Source organism: Silene latifolia, chromosome 4 (genome assembly GCF_048544455.1).
Source record: "Silene latifolia isolate original U9 population chromosome 4, ASM4854445v1, whole genome shotgun sequence".
In the NCBI taxonomy this organism is placed as follows: domain Eukaryota; kingdom Viridiplantae; phylum Streptophyta; class Magnoliopsida; order Caryophyllales; family Caryophyllaceae; genus Silene; species Silene latifolia.
Window position 1 is genome coordinate 106,514,629 of NC_133529.1, and position 21,749 is coordinate 106,536,377.

At 42.2% G+C, this 21,749-nt stretch overlaps 4 protein-coding genes and 1 long non-coding RNA gene across 5 annotated transcripts; 3 read left to right on the plus strand and 2 right to left on the minus strand.

Moving 5' to 3' along the window:
- Positions 1-7,090: 7,090 nt before the first annotated feature.
- LOC141651879 (uncharacterized) lies at positions 7,091-8,329 on the plus strand. The gene has a single exon (XM_074459572.1). The coding sequence runs from the start codon at positions 7,091-7,093 to the stop codon at positions 8,327-8,329; it is 1,239 nt and encodes a 412-aa protein (XP_074315673.1).
- Positions 8,330-8,789: 460 nt separating this feature from the next.
- On the plus strand, positions 8,790-11,347 carry LOC141653744 (uncharacterized). Its single transcript, XR_012547504.1, has 3 exons — positions 8,790-9,566; positions 9,636-10,002; positions 10,878-11,347. It is a non-coding gene; the product is annotated as an uncharacterized LOC141653744 (long non-coding RNA).
- A 4,416-nt stretch (positions 11,348-15,763) lies between these two features.
- LOC141653745 (uncharacterized) lies at positions 15,764-17,935 on the plus strand. Its single transcript, XM_074461589.1, has 8 exons — positions 15,764-15,900; positions 16,080-16,345; positions 16,461-16,545; positions 16,632-16,714; positions 16,794-16,857; positions 16,970-17,087; positions 17,230-17,384; positions 17,646-17,935. The coding sequence occupies exons 2-8, from the start codon at positions 16,146-16,148 to the stop codon at positions 17,736-17,738; spliced, it is 798 nt and encodes a 265-aa protein (XP_074317690.1). The 5' UTR covers positions 15,764-15,900; positions 16,080-16,145; the 3' UTR covers positions 17,739-17,935.
- A 257-nt stretch (positions 17,936-18,192) lies between these two features.
- LOC141651880 (F-box protein CPR1-like) lies at positions 18,193-19,464 on the minus strand. The gene has a single exon (XM_074459573.1). It carries the CDS (start codon positions 19,462-19,464, stop codon positions 18,193-18,195), a length of 1,272 nt encoding a protein of 423 aa, XP_074315674.1.
- Positions 19,465-19,787: 323 nt separating this feature from the next.
- On the minus strand, positions 19,788-21,101 carry LOC141651881 (F-box protein CPR1-like). Its single transcript, XM_074459574.1, has one exon. It carries the CDS (start codon positions 21,099-21,101, stop codon positions 19,788-19,790), a length of 1,314 nt encoding a protein of 437 aa, XP_074315675.1.
- Positions 21,102-21,749: the final 648 nt, after the last annotated feature.

Genomic DNA, 21,749 nt, shown 5'->3' on the forward strand with positions numbered 1-21,749 from the left:
GAAGCCGGACTAGGAATGTGAGGAGTCGGTCGCCGCGTGTCATTCGACACGTGGTCAAACAGCCCCTCAGTGACTATGTCCTAGACACCGCCGTGCCACCCAAGCTGAAGTTGCCGGCGCTCACATACAAAGGAGATAGCGACCCAACCGACCACGCCGAGGCCTTTGAGTCTCACATGTCGGTGTGGGAACAGCTGATGAGGTCCGGGTGCGGGTCTTCCCAACGACCCTGCATGGGATGGCTCAGAGTTGGTACAAGGGGCTTCCCGACGGCTCGATATACTGCTTCGCCGACCTAAAGGACGCCTTCTTGGCCCAGTACTCTTGTAACAAAAGGAGGGCCGTGGAGACATCAGACCTCCTAACTATCAAACAGGAGGAGGGCGAGTCCCTACGAGGCTATGTGAAGAGGTTCGAGGACGAGTGCATGCAGATTCGGGAGATCAACCCCGGCGGCGGCGTTCGCACTAATGAAGGGCCTCCCAAAGGGAAACTTAAAAGACGAGCTCATCAAGCACGGGGGCCTGGGCATGGACGCCGCACGGAAGATGGCCGACCAGGCCATCAAGGTGGAAGATTACCACAAGACCTGGGTAGGCCCCAGCGAGGCCGAGACCTCAGAGAAGAAAAGCCGCCGGGATGACAGCCCGGATGAGAGACGCCGCGACAGTAACAGGTCACGGTCTGATGAGAAACGCCGTGACAACAACAGGTCACGGTCTGATAGATCTGCAAGGAAGCAGGACAAGACCGGCGCCGGGGGGAGTTCGGGAATGTTTTACCAAAGGCATTACCATGATAAAACCCCTCTGGTCACATCGGCCGCCGAGGTCTTCGCCCTGAGCAGAAACGAGGGCCAGAAGTGGGAGCGGCCTCCCAAGCCCAAGGGAGACGGTGACGCGAACCAGTACTGCGAGTACCATGGTTGCGCCGGCCACCTCACTGACAACTGCCGGCACCTGAAGAACGCCATTGAAGAGCTAATCCGAAAGGGGTGCCTCGACAAGTATGTGGCCAAAGGCCAGAAGATCGACGCCAGCGGCTCGGATAAGAAATCCGTTTTTCAACGGATAGGAGTTATCCACGTAGTCATCGGAGGTAACGAGAACGGTGGATCGGCTCATGGGCACAAACGGCACCTGAACGAGCTGTATCAGGCCATCAACTTTGTGCCCAACACAGCAACCCCCGCCTCCAGCATTCCCGATATGACTATTGGAGGGAAAGACTACGAGGGAATCATCGCCCCTCACAGCGACCCGCTGGTGGTCAACTTGGACATATCCAACCACCTGGTAAAGAGGTGTCTGATTGACACAGGCGCCTACACGAACATCATGTTTAGGGAGTGCTTTAATGACCTCGGCCTTAGACTCAAGGACTTGAGCCCCGCACCCATCCACTGTCACGCCTTCTCCGGCAGCCTGGTACCCCTGGGTTCAATCAGACTCCCGGTGATGTTCGGCGAGGGGAATGCGGCCAAGAATGTCCTAGCCGAGTTCGTCGTCATCAACGGCTCATCCGCCTACAACGCCCTGATAGGCCGAGTTACTCTGAGCGATGCCGACGCAGTGATGTCCATCCGGGCCCTGACATTAATGTATGTCTCGGACCGGGGGGAAGCGCATAAGCTCGTCTCCAAAGACGAGAAGGACGAGGTGGTCAACATCCAGATATCTGCCAGAGGATGCAACATGCAATCCCTCAAAGTGGCAAAACAGTCGGAGAAGGGGAAAAGCTCATCCTCACAACCAAAAGGCGACCTTATGGATTCAACCAACGGTTGACGGGGGAAGAGCGCCTCTAATGAGGCATTAGGAAACTGATAAACCTCTTGTAGCGCCGGAGGTGCCCAAAACAGCTGTGGGCACCCCGACGCATGTTAATATCGAATGTAAAAACGACCAAGTCTTTCATCAAAATGTTCATTCTTTTTCAGGCTAGACGCCATCAAGAAGCCGACGCCGTCTCATACTGTCGATTCGACAAGAGCGATCGTTGAAAAGAAGCCGACGCCGTCTCATACTGTCGATTCGACAAGAGCGGCAGTCGTTGAAAGAAGCCGACGCCGTCTCATACTGTCGATTCGACAAGAGCGGCAGTCGTTATAAAGAAAGAGGCCGACGCCGTCTCATACTGTCGATTCGACAAGAGCGGCAGTCGTTACAAAGAATGAAGCCGACGCCGTCTCATACTGTCGATTGGACAAGAGCGGCAATCGTTGTGAAAACGACGACGCCGACTCACACTGTCGATTGGACAAGAGCGGTGATCTCCATGAAGAAATGTAGTGCTGTGGCAGTCACCCCAAATAGTAGACGCTTCGGCAGTCACTTAAAGTGGTAGACGCCGCGTAACACACTATCCGGACGCCAGCTCACACTGTCATAGACAAGAGCGGTGGTCCCCATGAAGAAATGTAGTCTTTGTGGCGGTCACCCCAAATAGTAGACGCTTCGGCAGTCACTTAAAGTGGTAGACGCCGCGTAACACACTATCCGGACGCCGACTCTTACTGTCGTACCGACAAGAGCGGCAGTCTCCATCAGAAAGCAGACACCGCGACAAGCCGCGGCCAGCGCAGTTGATAAACAAAATCAAAATGCCTTAAAAACGTTAAAAACAGTTGAGATACACACTCTAAACCGCCTCGGCCAAGCCAAGTCGGAAACAAAAAGAGACGCTCAATTAATGACGTAAGAGGGCAACTCAGACAAAAACGAGAAAAGACCTCGGCCAAGCCAGAGGCAAAGTGGAAAACACCAAATACCATTGGAACGCTCAAAAGAAATAAGGTAAAGACCTCGGCATGCCGAAGGCAAAGGAAGCAAACTCTTATTAATAATAACGGGTTACAGGTGGAAAGAGTACAGACGACGGCCGTCCCCATTGGGGTAAGCCGAAACACAACCTACCAAAGTTGTACAAAATACAAGGAAAGAAAAGCAAAAATTACAAGTATCATTTGAAGCGCCAAAAGATGGCAGGGAGGAAGGGTTTAACAATTGACTCCCGGGCAGCTGAAGCAGATCTGCTGTAAACTTGTTCTCATCAAGCAGCACATGGTAGTATGTGAGGAGCTGAGGCAGATCTGCTGTAAACTTGTTCTCATCAAGCAGCCCTACGCCTGTTGCTGCTTACCATCAGCAGCGGTAGCCGCATCCTCTTCAATGGGCAACCCAGCAGCTTTCCTAGCAGCCTCAGCTTTGGCCTCGGCGTCATCAGCCGCCCTCATTCTATCAGCTTCCTCCCTGGCCGCCTTAGCCTTCTCAGCAAGAGCAGCTCTTTCCGCGGCCGCCTCCTTCTCAATCTTCGCCCTCACCGCCTCCTGGGCCTTCTCCGCCATGGCTTTCTCCTTAGCCGCAAGCTTATCATCAAGCAGCTCGTTATATCTGTCCCACGGAAAGGAATCTTCAAGAGGGAAAAGCTCCTCGATCACTTCCCTGGCAGCTCCTTCGGCCAGGTCCCGGAATTCAGCGCACAGATTGGGAAGCATGACGGTTTGGAGCATCTCAATGTCCGCCTCCTTCTGCTTGATGACGGCCTCTTTGCCCCGAATCACCTCCGCCTGGGCCTTAAACAGGCCCTCGGATTCGTTCCTCTGCTGGAGATAGAGGTCAGCACGCCCCTGAACAAGGTTACACTTCTCCAAAGAACTTCGCGGCTTCAGGTGCCGCGGCCTCGGCCTTCGCTCTCTCAGCAAGGACCTCCTTTTCAGCGTCCTCCCTGAGTTTTCTCTCAGCCAAGAGCGCCTTCTCAGCATCTCCCCTAAGCTTCCGCTCTTTGAGGAGATCCAGCTTCGCCAACGCAGCCACCTGCTTAGTGGCATTACGCTCATGAACAGCTCGAGCTACGGCCTTCTCCTGCTCCATAAGACGAGCACCGGTAACCACATTCCACCTTGCCAGCTCCCTAATTAGCTTCGTGCCTTCCTCTATAAGCTGGGAGACGGAAGCCCTCTGGGATGAAGGGACGGTGGTGACAATTTGACCACCAGCCCGCGGCTGGGAGGGGGAAGCCTTTTGGGATGAGGGGTTGACGGTGACGCTTTGATCACCAACCTGCGCAGAGGATCCCTTCACCTGCTGCCCAACGAGAGCAGAAGCCGGCTGCGGCTGATCTACAAAATTTAATAAAGGCATCAGTATCAACATATATCGGCGTATCGGAAAACAAGTCATCAGGGGCACCTAATGACCTGGCTAGATTTGAGCCACGGGATAGATAGGTACCTTGCCTGGCCTTCTTGGCCGGAGGAGGCACCTCCTCGCCAGCAGTAGAGGCTGTCTTCTTCCTCTTACGGATGAGAGGAGATCCCTCCGCATCAGAGTCCCCCTCAGAAGGAATATCAACTATCTCCACCTTCTTTGGGGGGGGGATAGGAGTTGGAACCGGGGTCAATGGCGTCTTTCGCGTCCGACGCACTACACCGCTAACGACCCTCGCCTGAGCCTCCTCCACGCTCAAGCCCTTCAGCCGTTGTTCCATAAGGTCACTCGGCGACTTCCTGCGGTCGTGGGCTGAAGCCTTGGGATGTAAGTTAGCAACGGTTCCATCTTTGTGTAGCCCCATTCTCCGAAGAAGATCCTCAGACAAGTCCTTTCCAAAGTGATCTGCGAAAGAAACAAAGCAAGAGTTAAGTAGAAGAAGTAAACCGGAATTCGAGGAGCAAGAACATTAAGAGCGGCGATGGGCCTCACACCGACCCCACTCACCCTGTGCTAGGGCCGGTATGAGGCCAACGTGGCAGAGAGGCTCATCCTGAAGGATGATCTGCGTCGGGGGAATCCATTTTTTCGGCACCCCAATCTTGTCCACCTCAAAGAGCCTCATTGCGACCTCTCATCCTCCCGGAGATAGACATGCTGGCATCCATTTTGAGTTTCTTCCGGAAACCCATCTATCGTGCTCGCCGAGTCTCACACCGCAAGTTAACTCGGTCTTTGGAAAAAGCGAGGCGGCGGATAGTCATCCCAAGCACCTTAACGTACACCCACCGGCCTTGCCAGTCCTTGCAAGAAGGAAGTTTGTTGACAGAGACATAACCCGGCTCCATCTCCACAGTGTACCATCCGACGCGGCCAGAAAATGGTTTGAGATGGTGGAGCCGGCGGAATAAATTCACCGTTGGGGCCTCTCCCTTGAAGAGACAGAGCCAGACAAAGCCGATTATGGTCCTCATAGCCAACGGGTGCAGTTGTGCGACGGCAACGTTCATGGCTCTAATAATGGCCACAACGTAGCCATTCAGCGGAAACCGGAGCCCATACTCCAAATGATGCATATATACGCCGGTATGGCCCGGTGGAGGGCAACAGACGGCCTGACCCTCCTCAGGGATAACAATTTCGTATCCCCTACCGAAGAAAAAATGGCCCTCGAAAAATTTCTCGCCTGAACAACTGGCGAGCTTATGAGTCCAAGCACGATCAAGACGGACCTTACAGGCTTTGCCATGATCCATAACGTACTGCCTCCCTTCATTACAACGAGGCCTTTCCACTTCATCACCAAAATCATCACCAAAATCGCCATAGGAATCAGAGTCCTCCCATTCCTCAAGAATTTGAGGATCAACTTCAGGAGAGGGAGACCTAGGGCCCCCCGACGCAGGTTTACTAGGTCCAGCATCAGCAGAAGACATGTTCACAACAAATTACTAGCGAAATAAAAGAAATTTGTTTGATTACCTTGAAGAAATACACTCGCCGGATCGAAGACCGAAGATTTGAAGAAACCTTGAAAGTTTAGAGAGATGAAGATTTTGGGAGAAAACTTTCGAAAATTTGAGGAAATGAAAGTAATGGCCAAAATCACGGAATAACTGCCCTATTTATAGGGAAAAGCCCATGAAGAAGAACCAATCAGGGCACAGCCCATGAAGCGTCAACCAATCAACAAGCAGACACGTGTCAGACATGCAACCACGGAATGTCAATCGTTGCAACAGTTGAATGTCAATCAATGCTACAGTTACCAAGCGTATTCAACACGCCCATTCACATCTCTTCGCCTGTTCATCTCCCACAGCAAATTTCTAGGCATCTGCTCTCCGCCGGCCACATGATCGACCAAGCCAGGAAACACGGCCGGGGCAATCGAAATAACCGGACTCTCACCCTGGTCTCGGCCGGCATCACATTCTTTCCACATCGGATACCCTTTACGCATCCATGTGGAGGGGGATATGGTAGGCCTACGAATGATCAAGCCGATGCATCGAAGAAGCCGAGCCTTGAGAAAAAGTTTTGCAAAATACTTGCGCAGAATATACGCTCAACATACATCGGAGCCCATGCCACGGCATAGACTACGCTGGGGGCAAATTGATGGGGCATATTCTGCACCGCTGACCAAAGTCAACATATTGAGCAAGGTCAGAGATATCCACAGCAAAGTCAACAACTTAGACAGCCTAGCCGATGAAGCCCATCGGCTGTCTGTCACCCTGTGTCTCGGCAGACAACTAGCCCCGAGGCACATCCCCGCGTACTCATATCCAAGACCCTCGGCGAGCCTGCCACAGGTCCATCGGCCGAGGGTACAACGGTCTTTCCACCTAATGAGTCACTTGGCCACTTGGCCACTACGTGACAAAAGGCGAATGCCTATAAATACTCCTCAACCTTCATTGAGGAAAGGATCCAAAAATTGACCTAATAACCACTATTCATCTGGTAATATCTTCCTTATCTCTCTACATTACACTCTTAGCCAAGTAACAACAACTTGCCTCTCTAAGTTTACTGACTTGAGCGTCGGAGTGAGTACGCTCGGCCAAAGCCGAGCCCTCAGTTTGTTCATCGTTTCAGGAGACCGCAAGGAGGATTCAAGCAAGGACATCATTCTACGAGCTACGAGTGGTATCAAATATCTGCTCTGGAATTAAACCCGGAACAGAAACAATTATGAAATCTGAGTTTGGATTGTCCGGACCATTATCATGGGGTGCTAGAGGACTTAAATGGGGACTTGAATTGTTACAAAAAAAAATCTTTCCTGGCAGATTGGATTCCCTTCTTCCCTAGATATATGGCGGGATAAGTGGATTCATAATTCTTCTCTGGCACAGCTACATTCAATATCTGATATGGAACTTCAGGCAAAGCCCTTTTGGGCGGTTTCTTTGCTCCAACAACCGTCTGGTCATTGGGATTATGATGCTGTGCTAAATATTTGCGGACAGAATATAGCACCCCTTGTGTGTTCCATCCCTATTCCTTTACAAGATGACCCATATTATCTCTATTGGAATTTAACTTCTAATGGTCGATATTCTAGTAAGAGTGGCTACGCCTTGACTTTTTCAAGATTGTGGGATGGACACTCATCATTAAAGGATAGGACCCGCATGGATTCTTCGACTATAGCTTTCTGTAAAAAGATCTTGTGGCATCTTCCCGTTTTTAATAAATGGAAGATCTTTTTATGGAAACTTCTTTCTAAATCATTGTCGTGTGGAGAAGAAGCACAACGCCGGGATCTTCCATGGGATTACTCCTGTTTATTTTGTACCTCTCAATCTATTCCTGAATCTTTGGCTCATCTTTTTCGAGATTGCCCTTTTGCCTCCCGCATTTGGGCTGCATCATCACTGGGTATACGGTCGCATGTGGGGAATAGTGTCTCCATCCAACAGTGGGTTATTAATTGGCTGAAGTACTTCAGACAAATTGCAAATCCGCTCCCATCTATATCACTTTTTGTTAGTTCTCTATGGCATATTTGGTGCCTTAGAAATAAGCTGGTTTTTCAAAATGGATCTATTGACTACTATGATCTTCTGTCTTCTATAACCATGGAGGCAAATAATAATGCCCGAGTGGAATTGGATAGGCATAAGCATATGGGTACGCTGCAACCAGCTAATCTAGAGGACGTGGATGATGATTATCTTTTACGACACCATTTCCCCCTATGCATCATTGGTCTGGTGATTTGCTCAACTCACATACGTATCAAATGTGATGCTTCATGGACACCCAATTTTACAGCTACTGTTGGATGGTTATTTCAAGATGGTACAGGAACTATTTTCCATGTTGGACGCACTTCCTTTTGGGCAAAATCCGCTTTTCAGGCAGAAGCTTTGGCCCTTAACTTTGCTTGTGCTGATGCTATTAAGCATGGATACCGACATATTGATGCAACCTCTGACTGTTTGAGCCTGGTTCTCCAGCTTAATGGATGTGGCGATATCAATCAAGATGCGGCATCAATATTACGCTCAATCATGTCTTTTGTTTCTTTGTGTCATTGCTTCTCCCTTAGTCATTGTCCAAGGAGGCTTAATAGGATTGCTCATGCTATAGTTAAGTCTATAGCCTAATTGATCTTTTGCTTTTAACAAAAAAAAAAGCCCTAACTATAGACGGAGCAATTCCATAATTTGGCTTAACAACTATCGTCCTGTTTTTAGGATTTTCAGGGTCAAGAGTCAAGACTCAAGACCCTTGCCTCATTTTGAATTCGATGGCTTCTGGATTCGGGTTGAATAAGAAAGCGCGTTATTTTTTTTAGGATTGTTTTAGCACAAAATCTCATTGAAGACGGCGATATCCGTCACAAGCTTGTGACGGATACCATTTCCTCTCACAAAATACCCATGAGAGGTGAGTGGAAAACACACGTAGAAAGTCACCTTGTCCCTCTCCTCTTTTTGTGAGAGGTAGCTAATGACAAGTTAAATCGTCACAGCAAAGACGCTTTGTTGTTTTAGAGGCGTTCTTTTTTTTTTTTTTCGAGCTGGGTCACTTTTTTGACAAGTTTATGTGCTCTATATCCAAACTCCAAACAGATCAACCTATCTCACTCAAACCTTGCAAACCCTCGTCAATGGTAGCATCAAAGTTTACTGGATCTGGTAGCAAAAATCGCAAGCAAATTAATAAACAAATCGAGGATTCTTTTTCCAATCTCGTACTTGCGGTGATTATGGTGGGGAATCATAGGTAAAAGGTAACCTTGTTCTTTTCTACCCTTTACAATCTCAATTCTAACTATCACTCTCGTTAATTCAACAACCCCTGTTTATGATGATGTTGATGATGCTAATCCTCAATTGTTTTTCAACTCTGTGATTCAACAATGCAAATTAAGGTTACTCTTGTTTTGATCGCCTTGAGTTGTCTTGTAAATTCCGCAGGCATTCTAACCAATTGTTTATTAACTAATGCCGTTTGCGCCGTGTTGGGTTCGGTTTTTCTCTCCTGGAGCTTGGCTATACCCCTGATGCTTATTGATTCTGATAAGTTGGTCCACGCCGTTAAATTATTGGATGAAATCGTCAAGTTTGGCCTCCAACATACTCTTTTATCCAATAATTTAACAGCTTGGTCCAACCTATCTTTTTACCTAAGGTGCTATGTTCAAAGGCCTTTGCCACTCTCGCGACAATGCTGCTGCCCTTTGCTGGCTTCGTAGTATTGAACATTTGGGCGCTTATAACTCGAATGTCTTCATATATGAAGACATTATGCCCACTGTCATAACCTATAATACGTGCTCCATGCTAGTTGACATGTACTGTAAACAAGGAATGATTGATGAAGAAAAAACTAAGAGAGGTGTGTCTGTGAATGTCATTACTTCCAGTACTTTACGGATGGGTGCTATTTGTGTGCGAGATGGAGGAGGCAGAAAAGCTTTTGGATATTATGCTCCAAATACTGTGACTTAACCAGCTTAATGTGTGTATATTGCATGTCTAAAAAGGTTGACAACGCCTTGGACATGTTCCGAGACCTGCTTCTTAAGGAACACATATCCCCTGTTGTTGTCACTTACCATTTATTGTCTATTGCCTTGTCCAACGTGAATAGACCTCAGCTGGCTGTCCAGCATTTCAAAGATACGAAAGATCGAGATGTGCCACGTGAGGTGGTTACTTAGAATCCTTTGCAAGATGGTTTACTTGCATGGATTGGTAGGGCTCTTACCTTGTTTAAAAAAATGGAGAATAATGGAATGGTCCTAATATTTTGAGGCAAATGGGTTTTTGAGGTAAGTCTCTTTGAGTTATATTGTTGTATGCTCCCTTTGATTTTAGCGACCTTGAATCATGTTGCATTTAGTCTAGTTATGCTAGATTACAGTTTGAGCTTTCAAGAAAATTTGGTTTATAGTTCAACCAACAAACTTGAGTTTTGAAAGACTTGGAATGTGAATCCTTTCATAAATATATGAGCATATTCTTTTTCGCAATACCGAAAGTGATAATTATTTTTAGTTGGTCAAGTTTATTAAACGGTGCGGAATGCCAAATCATTTAATGTGGAAATTTTTGCTAAATAAAGTCTTTTGACATCTTCATCACTATTTGGGTGGTGAAATTCGTTGTTTCTCGTTTCTTCCTTTTATTGCTTCTCTGGCTTGTACGATTCTTGGTAAGAGTTTTTTACCATTACTATTTCTGGAATGTAACTACTATGAGGTTCGGGTTTTGGAGCACACAACTTAGTTGGGTTTTCTTGTAGCAACTTCTAAGTCTAAGCATGTTCCCAAATAAGTTCAGGCCTTGTCTATCAACATTGCAAGTCCTGACTCACATTTCTTTCGGCTAATAGTGAAGATGAGGCATCTGATTAATCAGTAAAACTGTCAACGTGGTTGACCTCTTATTCCTCATTGACAACATATTAAAGATAACTCGAGCTGGGTGAAAAGAGTGAAGTATCAGTTGGGACTTTGGGTAGAAGTCAAATACGGAGCACTCCGTAAGACTTAGTGAGGGAAGGTTAAGTAGTTGTTTTAAGGTGAAACTTTGAAGTAGCGAGAGTAAATAGTTATCTTGTGGCGTCTATATATTTATATTGCATTTTTGTTTAGCAAACCATATTGAAGATTAGGCTTTCATCCATGACTAATTTATTATGCAGTTTATCAAAAAACAGCAAAATTCCATTTCAGAAGATGAAGTTCGAGGCTTATGGGGGATAGCAAAGAATGGGAAAGTTTTCAAGAGACTGGCTGAACATCTGATTTCCCAGTGAAATCTCAGAGTGATGAATCCTCACTCCAGTGTAAGAGAAACCGTCTCTCTACCCTTACCGATTAATCATACTGTCTAAAGGTAATTGCATACTGTTACAACGGAAGCAATAAATTGAGCGCAAAACAATAAATATAGATGACACCAAAAATTTATTTACATGGTTCACTAAAAACTTATTAGCTATGTGACCTATGTCCACTGGCGTGAGGAAGCACTTTTACTATGGAGAGTTGCATATTAGAGACTCTCATATTAGTTCTCTCAAATAGAATTGTGTAGAGACTAATTGATCCCTGATATATGATCCCAATGGATAAATAATTGACGGTGGACGGCTAATATCTATAGTATATATAATACTATCCCTCCCTGCCTCCTAAGTTAATCTACTGGCGTGGCAAAAACTCATATCATAAGAACATGGCTGCTAGTCATATCCTAATTATAAGAATGAACATCTAGTCATATTCTAACAGAAAGTAGAATGTTAAAAAGGAGCAGTTCAACTTCACTTTAATGATATTTGGCACATTCCTCTATAGCAATACCCCGTTGTATCAGAGATTGTCAATGGAGGAGTAAGGTCTTATTGACATAAGGAGGTCCATGTACAAAACATCACCCCTATGATGAAAACACAAAACGACATTTTTTTTTTCCTTTTTTTTTCTTGTTTTTTTTTGCCAAGTGGAAAACCAGTATTTGTTACAAAGCCAAGGCAGCCCGCGCGCCTTTTTATTCAAAACACGTGGAATAAACGAGATCGAAAAACAATGAAAGTCAGGAGCAAGATCCCAAATTTCCGTGATCAAACATTTGATCTCCTGTTGTGCGACTTCCAACCCCAAATATTGTAGAATAAACTTTTGGCAATCACTCATAATAGAAAGATGCAGAAGATTATTATTTAATGCCCACCAGGTTAGATGCTGAAAGCCTTTTGCCCCTGCTTGAATAGGAGACTCGGCCCAAATTCTCTCTAAATGCTTAAAAATAATTTGTCCAGTTTGGTCTTTAATAATCCATCCTATCGCTGCTTCGCATAACTTGCGCCATCCTGCATCAACATAAAGTCATCGTGTCTGAAGCCAATTCGATCTCATTTGGCTCCCTATGAATGAAAATGGTGGAGTGTGGAAGCAGTGGAACCAGCATTATAACCTTGTATCAAGTACTATATGGGATGCAGGTAGTAAACCATACCATCATGCTGAAAGCTGGAGGAGTATACTCCATGTCAGAGACAGTTGGATTATCGTAGCTGGGGTTAAGGAAGAAGCCATCCAAATGTTCAATCCTTGTGTTCACAGGGGTAAATTCAGTGTCAGTGCAGCTTATAATGTCTTCAGAAATCATGGACAGGCTAGGATTTGGGCTAGTGCATTGAGGAATGACCCGAAACATAAAGTCATCGTGTCTGAAGCTGCTCAGTGGATTGTATCAGTTGGAGAGGCATTGTTATGGTTAATGTATCATGTGCAAGCAGGCTATGTGTTCAGTGTGCTTATTCCAGCTCTGTTGGTCCCCAAACCGCCTTGTTTTGAGTTCTAGAACTCTGATCGGGGTGATTTCAGTTGGTGGTGGTGAACGGTTTTTCATTGCGGTCGTCGCTATTATTTGGGAATTGAGAAATGAAGCTATATTCGAGAACAAGACACCTATTTAGCCATGTATAATGGACAAGATATTTTTAAGAGTTGGCTTGCGGTGCAAAGCAGGGAAGGAGAATTTACTTTATACTTTAGATAAATGGCTAAACAATTGGAACTAAGAACATGGAAGGAGAAAAGGATAGCGTAAAGGAAGGCTTTGACACGGTGTTTGTTAATTGTACACTCTCCTTTGTTAATGAGATGGTTACCTTGTCTTTTTTTTTTTTTGGTTTTGTTTTTTGGTTTTGGTTTTGGTTTTTTCCTTGTAAAATTTGTGAGACCTACTCGTAGGTTTTTGGGTTCATCCTCCTTATCAAAAAAAAAAAAAAAAAAATTAAAAAAATATACAAAAATGTTAGCAGTTTGCCGCACACTCAACACGTGGAGAATGTGCTCAACCGGCACAAGATGATCTCAACGACGTCTAACTGCAGAAAATGATCAAGTCTTGTATCCGCCCAAAGAACAACCTGTAGGATCTAGTTATTTACTTATTTGGGCGCTACGAGTGCTACCGGGCGAAAAGGTGTAGATTTGTAGGGGGGGGGGGGGGTGTGACTTCTTTAAAGCTGGAAAAGAATAAATAGGCTTGTGTTTTTCATTGCATAAAAACCTTAGCTTTATATCTTCTCGCTTATCAGATTCTCATTATCATTGACCCAAAATTATTTGACCTGATAACGAGTCAACCTGAACCAACTCGACCTGAAAGCATATGTCGTTTCAATAGAACCTGGAGATGATATAACCTCACCCGACTTAAACTTGACTCGATCCAAGTGACTCGGTTAACATCTATAATTGCGTACACGAAAATGGTTAGAAGTTACTCCCTCATATTCATTTTAACTTTCCCCTTTCAAAAGGGCACGCAAATTAAGGGTAGGATTATTTTATTGTAAAGTATTGTGGTGGTGTAAGGTAATTGGAGAGATGAAGGTATTATTGTGGGGTAAGATGATTAAAATAAGCGCGAAAGTGGTAATTAGGCCCCTTAACTCTGATCAATTGTGAAATTAGGCCCCATAACTTTTATTTGGAGCAATCAAGCCCCTTAAGTTTCATCAAAAGTGAAATTCAGCCCCATTTTTTAAATTTACACAAGAATTTTAATTAAAAACAATTTATATTGGTATTAAATAATTTATTAAATAACTAAAAATTACTAATTGCAACTTTACGAATTTTTACATAATTTATTAATCATTGAAGAACATTTTTACATACATATTTAGTAAATTATTTATAATTTATATAACATTCATACATATATAATAAATTGTCTATATATTATAAAATTCAAAATAAAATAATTCTCAATATTTAATATAAATATAAAAGTTCTAAAATTATAAAAAATATATTTTATATTTGATAAATTGTATTAAAAGTGATATTAATATAAGAATTTGGTGAAAATTATGAAAATGGGGTTGAATTTCACTTTTGGTGAAACTTAAGGGGTTTGATTGCTCCAAATAAAACTTATGGGGCCTAATTTCACAATTGAACAGAGTTAAGGGGCCTAATTACCACTTTCGCGCGTTAAAATAAGTATTGTTATGGGGTAAGGTGATTAAAATAAGATAAAGTATGAGTATTGTGGGGTATTGTTGTGGGCTAAGGTGATTAAAATAAGTATAAAACTTTACTAAATAAGAAAAGAGGGAGAGTTATATGAATAGATGAAAAAAGGAAAGGGAAGAGTTAAAATTAATAGGAGGGAGTAGAAATGATATGAAAGAAAATCAACAATAAAAGGGGTTGAAGCGGTAAAAGTAGAATTTTGGAGGGACCAAGTAATAAGTACGTATTAGCGAAGAGTCGAACACTCAGATACGACTACGAGTAATCATGAAATTGGCCGGCCTTGGCTTTTATATTTACAGAACATCAACACATTATCATATATATATATATATAATAGAATATTTAAAATCCCTTTTCTTTATCTTTTTTCTGATACATCCGATCAACTAAGCTCCATTAAAGATTCAATCATTCTTGTTAAGGTATTTTCCCCATTTTCTCTAAGCTTCTTTGGATTTTGATTATGTTTTGTTTATTTATTTATTTATTTATATACTTTGCTGGTAATATGATCGATGAGCTAGCTTTTATTAATTGCTAAGCTTGTGATTATCCGTTGGTGTATGACTGACTTATTGGATTAAACTTGATCTCCCTGTTTCATGCCTAACTCTATTGCTTAATTGCCTATGCAACTTGCTTTATTCTTACCTCACATCATTTTTGCCATTTTTTTTTTTTTTTTTTTTACTGTTTGAAGGTTTTTATTTTCTTGAAAAACACTGATAGGGTATGTGCAAGGGCTGAACTTTGGTTTTTGTCTTTCTGGTATTCAATCCAGTGGCATAGCCAGATAATTGCTATACTATGGGGCCATTTATACTGTAATTGTTACTTCCCTGGGCTTTGCTTGGAATGAGAGTTATTATTAAGGGATTAATAGAGCTAAAATAAACTAAAAATTGGAGGGAAAGAATGGGGGTTGGAGATAGAAATGGGAAAATATAGTGTAATAGTCCCTTTATTAAGGGAGTAATTGTTCCCTACCTCCCCCTCCAAATAATAATTACCTCCATATAGAGGTAATAATTCCTCCCTCATCCCCTCTTTCCACCCTCCACAACCACCACAAACCACCAATCTCCTCCTATTTCTTCTTATTTTAGCTCACATTACTACCTTAATAATTACTCTCATTCCAAGCAAGCCCTATATATCTGTATTTATTAGGAGGTTCTACAGACAAAAAAATTTCAACTCAGATGAATTTACCACTGTAATAAATATCATTAATGGTCCGAAAAGTTAAGGGGTCTCAAGACCCAACTAGCTACTATGTGGCTACGTCACTGTTTCAATTAGGGTTCCTTCTCAATTGCGGAACAAGAACTGACAATAAAAGGCTGAGTAATAATTAAGAATATAAGGGAACTTTCTGGCATGGTTAATTGGCTAACAGTTTAACCATAAATTGCGTTTAGTATTTTACCTAAAAAGGTACTTGCTGTAAAGTGCTTCAACATTTTGCTTGCTGGGAACTCAGTTATGAAAACTAAGAGTTAGGCTTGATACGGTTATTGTTTCTCATTCAACCTTCTGAATCGTCATGACTGTTGTACACTTCAGTTTAGTCAAAATGAAACTTTTTCACAAGATAGTTGTGTGAGGCACTCAATTCCACATTGTATCCAACACTTCCAGTTGAAGTTGAGTTGTAGTAACACAGTGCGTCCTTTCTCATTACTCTGTGTCATATTTGATGTACTTTATGTTACATTGTTAACAGACTTGAACTGAAATTACTATTAAGAAAGCCATTTTATTTTGTGGAAGTGTTAATAGTATTTTAAAACTGTTAATTTTAACATGAATTGCTTTCATATATTGTTTTCCGTATTTCTCAGCCAACCAAGCGGAAAATTTGTTCCCCGCATTGTGAAGCCAATTACAAGGTTAACAAAATTTCCTTCATGGGTGATGGTCCCAGATACATCGAAATCATACCAGATTACTTTGAGACATCAACTTCTGCAGCAGATTCTCCTCGGGAGATAGATTCCGATTGTTCAGTATCGTGTGAAGAGTCATCGCATACATCAACATCTGGCACGATATCTCAATTTCAGAGAAATTCTTTCACAGCACAAAAGAGTCCTGACATCTCTAATAGGTATCTGTTTATTTGTTTACGGACTGTAGCTAAAATGAGTCGTTAATGATATAGTTTTTCTCGTTCTCTCTGCGTTTGGATTCACAATAGTCTCATTTTTTTTTTTGTGGACCAGGAAAAAGTTCAGAACTGCTTCATTCATGCTGAGATTATTTAGCTTAAAGGGGATACATTTCACTGGTGCAAATGGTGAAGAAAAAGTACGCTAATATTTACCTCTCGTTCATGCCGTTATTGTTGTAGTAGTAATAGTTTATGTCTGACTATTTGCAACTGGAACTGATAGGTTGAGTTAAGTGCTGTAGAACTAGGGTCTCTCCGATCAGAACTTAAAGATATAGAAGAAAGAGAGGCGCATTTGAAAGCACAGTATGATAAGTTTCTGTCTTTCTAAAATGTATGATTAGCCACTCACTTTCTTTTGTTAACATCCACCAAACCAATTTAGGTTGGAACATCTCAACGAAATTTTGAGGTGGGCTCGTCTATCGGGATACTTGTATATGCGAACGGTACGGGATCCCTCTACTTTGATTCTTAAAATGTCAAAATAAATTAATTCTCGTAACATATCAAGTCACTTTTGTAATACATGGCCAGTTTTATTACTTCCAATTTTTTTAGAGATGGGATGCATTACCAGGAGAGCTGCCTCCAATTGATGATTGTGACGTTGACGATTGGATTCCACGTTTTGTTGTCTTGCAAGGACCATGCCTCTTCTTCTACCTTTCATCTACAGGTTTTAATAATTCTCCAAGTTTTTTTTAAAGTATGGTGTTTTGTGTCAGTCCAGAATATCAGTTCCACAGTGCATATTACTCTTCGAGTCTTTTGTGGAGGAGTACACATCATTTATGTGACCTGGCAATTTTGATGCGCAGATTTGAGTCCTTTAGATTCAACTCTCCTTTCCGACATTGTTAAAGTGGATCAATTACCAAATCTTGTTCGTGAGGATCAAATAGTTTGGCATTGCTTTTACATTGTGACGCGTTATGGACTCAGGATAGAGTGCTCTAGTGTTTCCAGAATACAGGTAAGTTCAATGGTTGGCTGGCCCTCATGCTGTCTTTTGCTGTTATCAATGAATCGCTTATTTGCTTCTTTATGTTACTGCCTTTTTGCGATGATTTGTATTCAGTGAGCCTCTAGAAACTGATTCTGTTTGGCCGTATGCTCAAAGGAATTGTGGACTTTCTGGTTGCTGGGGGGAATGTTGACTGTGATGTTCTGTTGTTTCGTCATTTGTTTTTTGTTAAATAACGACTGAAACTGAGACCATAACTTCTTGGTGCAGGTGGATTCTTGGTTGACAGTTTTGCGTACAGAATGCAGGTTTACGGACAAAATTGGCGAAAGTTGTGACAGCATTGCTCAGAATTGTGTTTAGTCTTGTAACACAAGGTTGACGGAATTGTCACCTTGTTTTCCCGGGAAAACGTTCTTGAACGGTTGTAAATATGACCCAAACTATAAGTAAATAATGACATGTATATTGTGTTTACCATGTACTCCATATGGTAAGTTTGTAACCTTCTAAAGTCTGTGATGGTGTTTTCAAATAATAAAGTTGGGGAATATTCGCCACGTACATTAGAATATAATACAACATACGAAATAATAAATAATATTTCCCCGGAACTGATCATTTTGTTTATTTTTTGTTAAGATATTTTAATAAAAAGAAAATAAATACGGAGTAACTAGAACATAGAAAATATAAAATAAAAGCTGTTATCAATGTTGTGTCAAATTTACCCTTATCATCCCGTTTTCATATGGAATAGGGTCCTCTATATGAAGATGTGCCGTGTGCTTCTAGCATCCTCACACAGGATCCTGCGTTATTTCTGCATAACTTTGCTTCTTGTGAGCGGAACTACACTTCCCGTACAAGTAAACGCCTCGTAAAAATGAGGCACGTCACCAACCTCATGGATCTCCGATAACCACGACTTATTATCCTGATCCTTCGTGTTATACCATTTGACTTCGACCCCCTTACCCTTATGTTTGGCATGTAATTTCTCACAACCTCTGGCCACCAGGATCTCGTCTTGACCACAAGCCGTACTGTTTTTCCTGTAACAAAGCGGGAACACGGGCAGATAACTCTTGTTGACACCCAAATCAGATATTTTAAACAGTTTCGTCCATGACTCTTTTACGCAATACTCCTTCATCACCCATATATCTAACCCTTTGCTCATAGCGTCCTTAACCGACACTAATAAACACAAGCACCGGTCGAGAACCCTCAACGTTAAGTCCTTACTACAAGAAATCTCGTTGAAAAGTGAATCGTCAGGTAGCTTGCCCGTATACTTGGGCCATTGCTCAGTGGAAAGAACGACATCAGGTGGCAGTGGCACATCGTCCGCCCATCGTTCAGTGGTAAGATCAAAACATCCAATTCGATAACAACCAACAGAGAATGATGTACCACTACTCCAATTGCTCCAAGACATACTTGTGGAGTATACCCAGTGAAGTAAATGGGTATCTATTAAGGCACCCGGTACATCCGATATAACCTGGGTCGCAAGACTATCCTTTCTTTCAGTCACTAGTTGTCTCCAAGAGTTATCCCTTAGGCGGTAAATCATAACTTTTTCTCGACCATCATATGTATTTGTTACTCGAACAATCTTATAATCGTTATTCAAACTATCAAATCCAAACCCATGCTCGGGATCAAATAAAGAAAACCTTTCTTCATCTTGAGGAGGTTGAAATTTATAATAGTGTGGGACTTGGAAAGAGACACCGGTTAAGGGATTGAGCAGCACGATGGACTCAGCAGACCGGGATTCCATGCAAAGTAACCCATTGCATGACCCTATGTAGTTAAATTTGTTATATGGTTTGGAAGTTGTAGGATAATGAATATTGAGAGGTACAGATTTTAAAGAGTCCAAGTCGAAAGCCCGGAAGCCATGATTAGTTGTATTGAGGAATAAAAGGCGACTAGTATTAGCGGAAACCGAGTGACGGACATGTCGACTGATGAATTCCTTGCTTGAAATTTGGGTATTAAAGCATTTGCATACCAATTTAAGGGTAAAAAGAGATGTTACGTGTACTTTTGGCAGTATTTCATCTAGTATGATCTCCATCGTAAGCGTCGTCATGGACTTGTTTGCAATAACCGATTATTTTGAGAATCTGGGTTCCTTTATTTGTAGAAGGCGGCTTGTTAACATTGATTTTAAGTTGAAGAAAAAAATATCTTATATAGGTTTAAAGAAAAAAATATCTTACGGAGTATATAGGTTGAAGAAAAATATCTTATACCGAGTATTCCATATTTCAAGTTTTTAAAAGAACATGACAAAATACAGTAGCAAATACAATTATAACAACTCACTGCCAAGGAACTAGTTTTCCTTCCTATAAAGCATCCATAGTAGTGACTACAAAGTACGGGAGTAATCCATTATTACCATGAATTAAAATTAAGAGAGTCTGATATGTCGTCTAAATTGTGGACGCCAACATACAATAGCGCATCCAATTGCACGTCCAACACATGATCCTCTGCTCTTTCTCCGCCGCTTTGCTTCTCATCCTTAACACCCTTCACTGTAACCAGGCTTCCTGTACAAATAAACGCCTCGTAAAATTGAGGCACCTCACAAACCTCATGGATCTCCGATAATCTTGATTTTCGATCCTTAATGCTATGCCATTTCATTTCAACCTCGTGTTTGGCGTGGATTTGTTTACGACCTCTTCCCACCAAAATCTCATCGTCATGCCTCCGATAACAAAGTGGGAAAATATCAAGAGTGCGGATGGCTTTGTTAGTCGAGATTTCTAACAACTTCACCCACGACTCTTTCACTCCATACTCCTTCATTACCCATATATCTACCGTTTTTCCAAGGTCGCTCTTCATTGACACTAATAAACATAAACATCCATCGACGACCCTCAACTCTACATCACTAAGAAAACAAACCTCGTCGAGACCATAATCTGGAGGCAATGCCACATTTTGATCCCATTCTTCAGTGGTAAGATTGAAACATCCAATCCGATGGCGCCATTCTTGAGTGATATGCAGATTCAAATTATATTTAGGTTTGGAGAATACCCAGTGGAGTAAATGGGTACCTATCAAGGCACCGGAAACCGTGGCATTAGAGTTTATTGCAAAACCGTCCCAAGTTTTATCTTCCAATTGTCTCCAAGAGTTTACCCTTAAACTATAAACCATAACTTCCATTCTATCATCGGAGTATGTGATCCGAACAATTTTATAATCATTGTTCAAACTATCAAATCCAAACCCATACCCAGGATCAAATAGCAAAAAACCGTCTATGGAGTCGAAATTGGGCGGGATTTTTAAATAGGAGCCGGTTAAGGGATTGAGTAGCATTATGAGGCCACCAAAGACGGTTCCCATGCAAAGTAACCCATTACAGGAACCAAAGTAGTGAATGTGGTCCTGTATGTTAATGGCTTTAGGGAAAGGTATATGTGTCGGCGGAGAATGTAGGGAGTCAATGTCGAAAAGTTGAAGACCACGGTTGGTGGTGGTGTTGAGGAAGACAAGACGGTTAGTGTTTGACGAAAGTGAACGATGGAGATGTCGATGGACGAATTCAGGGGTTGAAATAAGTGTGTTGAAGGATTTGCATACTAATTTAAGGTTGAAAAGTGAATTAACGTCAACTTTGGGGAGTATTTCTTCGAGTAAGATGTCCATGGGAAGCGTCACCTTGGATTGTTTCTTTAGCTGCTGCATGTTTCCGATGGAATTTGAGAGAATATCAACTTCCTTTGTTATGTGTAGAATATATAATCCCTTGTAACCATTTATATAGGACATGAAACGCGCCAACTTTTCCTAATACTAACACCTTTCGGAAACATAGCAAATAACCGCTAAGAAATACATGAGCTCCCTTTATAGGTTCATTTGTTTACCTATTCCATCTATGAATCTATCTTATTTATTTATTTACTTTTCCATATTTGGAATATTTTTTGAGGATAATTTGATCATAAAAAGCAGTAACTAAACGTAGTTGAAAGCAAAAAATAATAAAAGGTAGTTGCTGACAAAACACCCTAAAACACTAAATAAAAAGTAGTGTTAAAAACCAGTTAATGTATTATACAACTGGTTGTATATACAACTTAGTTAATGTAATTGAGCGTTGTAACAAAGTTGTCGAGCCCTATTAACAAAATTATCGAGCTATGGTACAAAGTTATTGAGCTTAACAGAATAATTATTAAGCTCAATAACTTCGCAAAATAGCTCAATAACTTGTAAAATAGCTCAACAACTTTGTGTAAGAGCTCAACAACTTTGAGGCGGTTGTATAATTTTATTATACAACTGGTTGTAGGATAGTATTTGTGGTTAAAAACGCGAAAGTGGTAATTG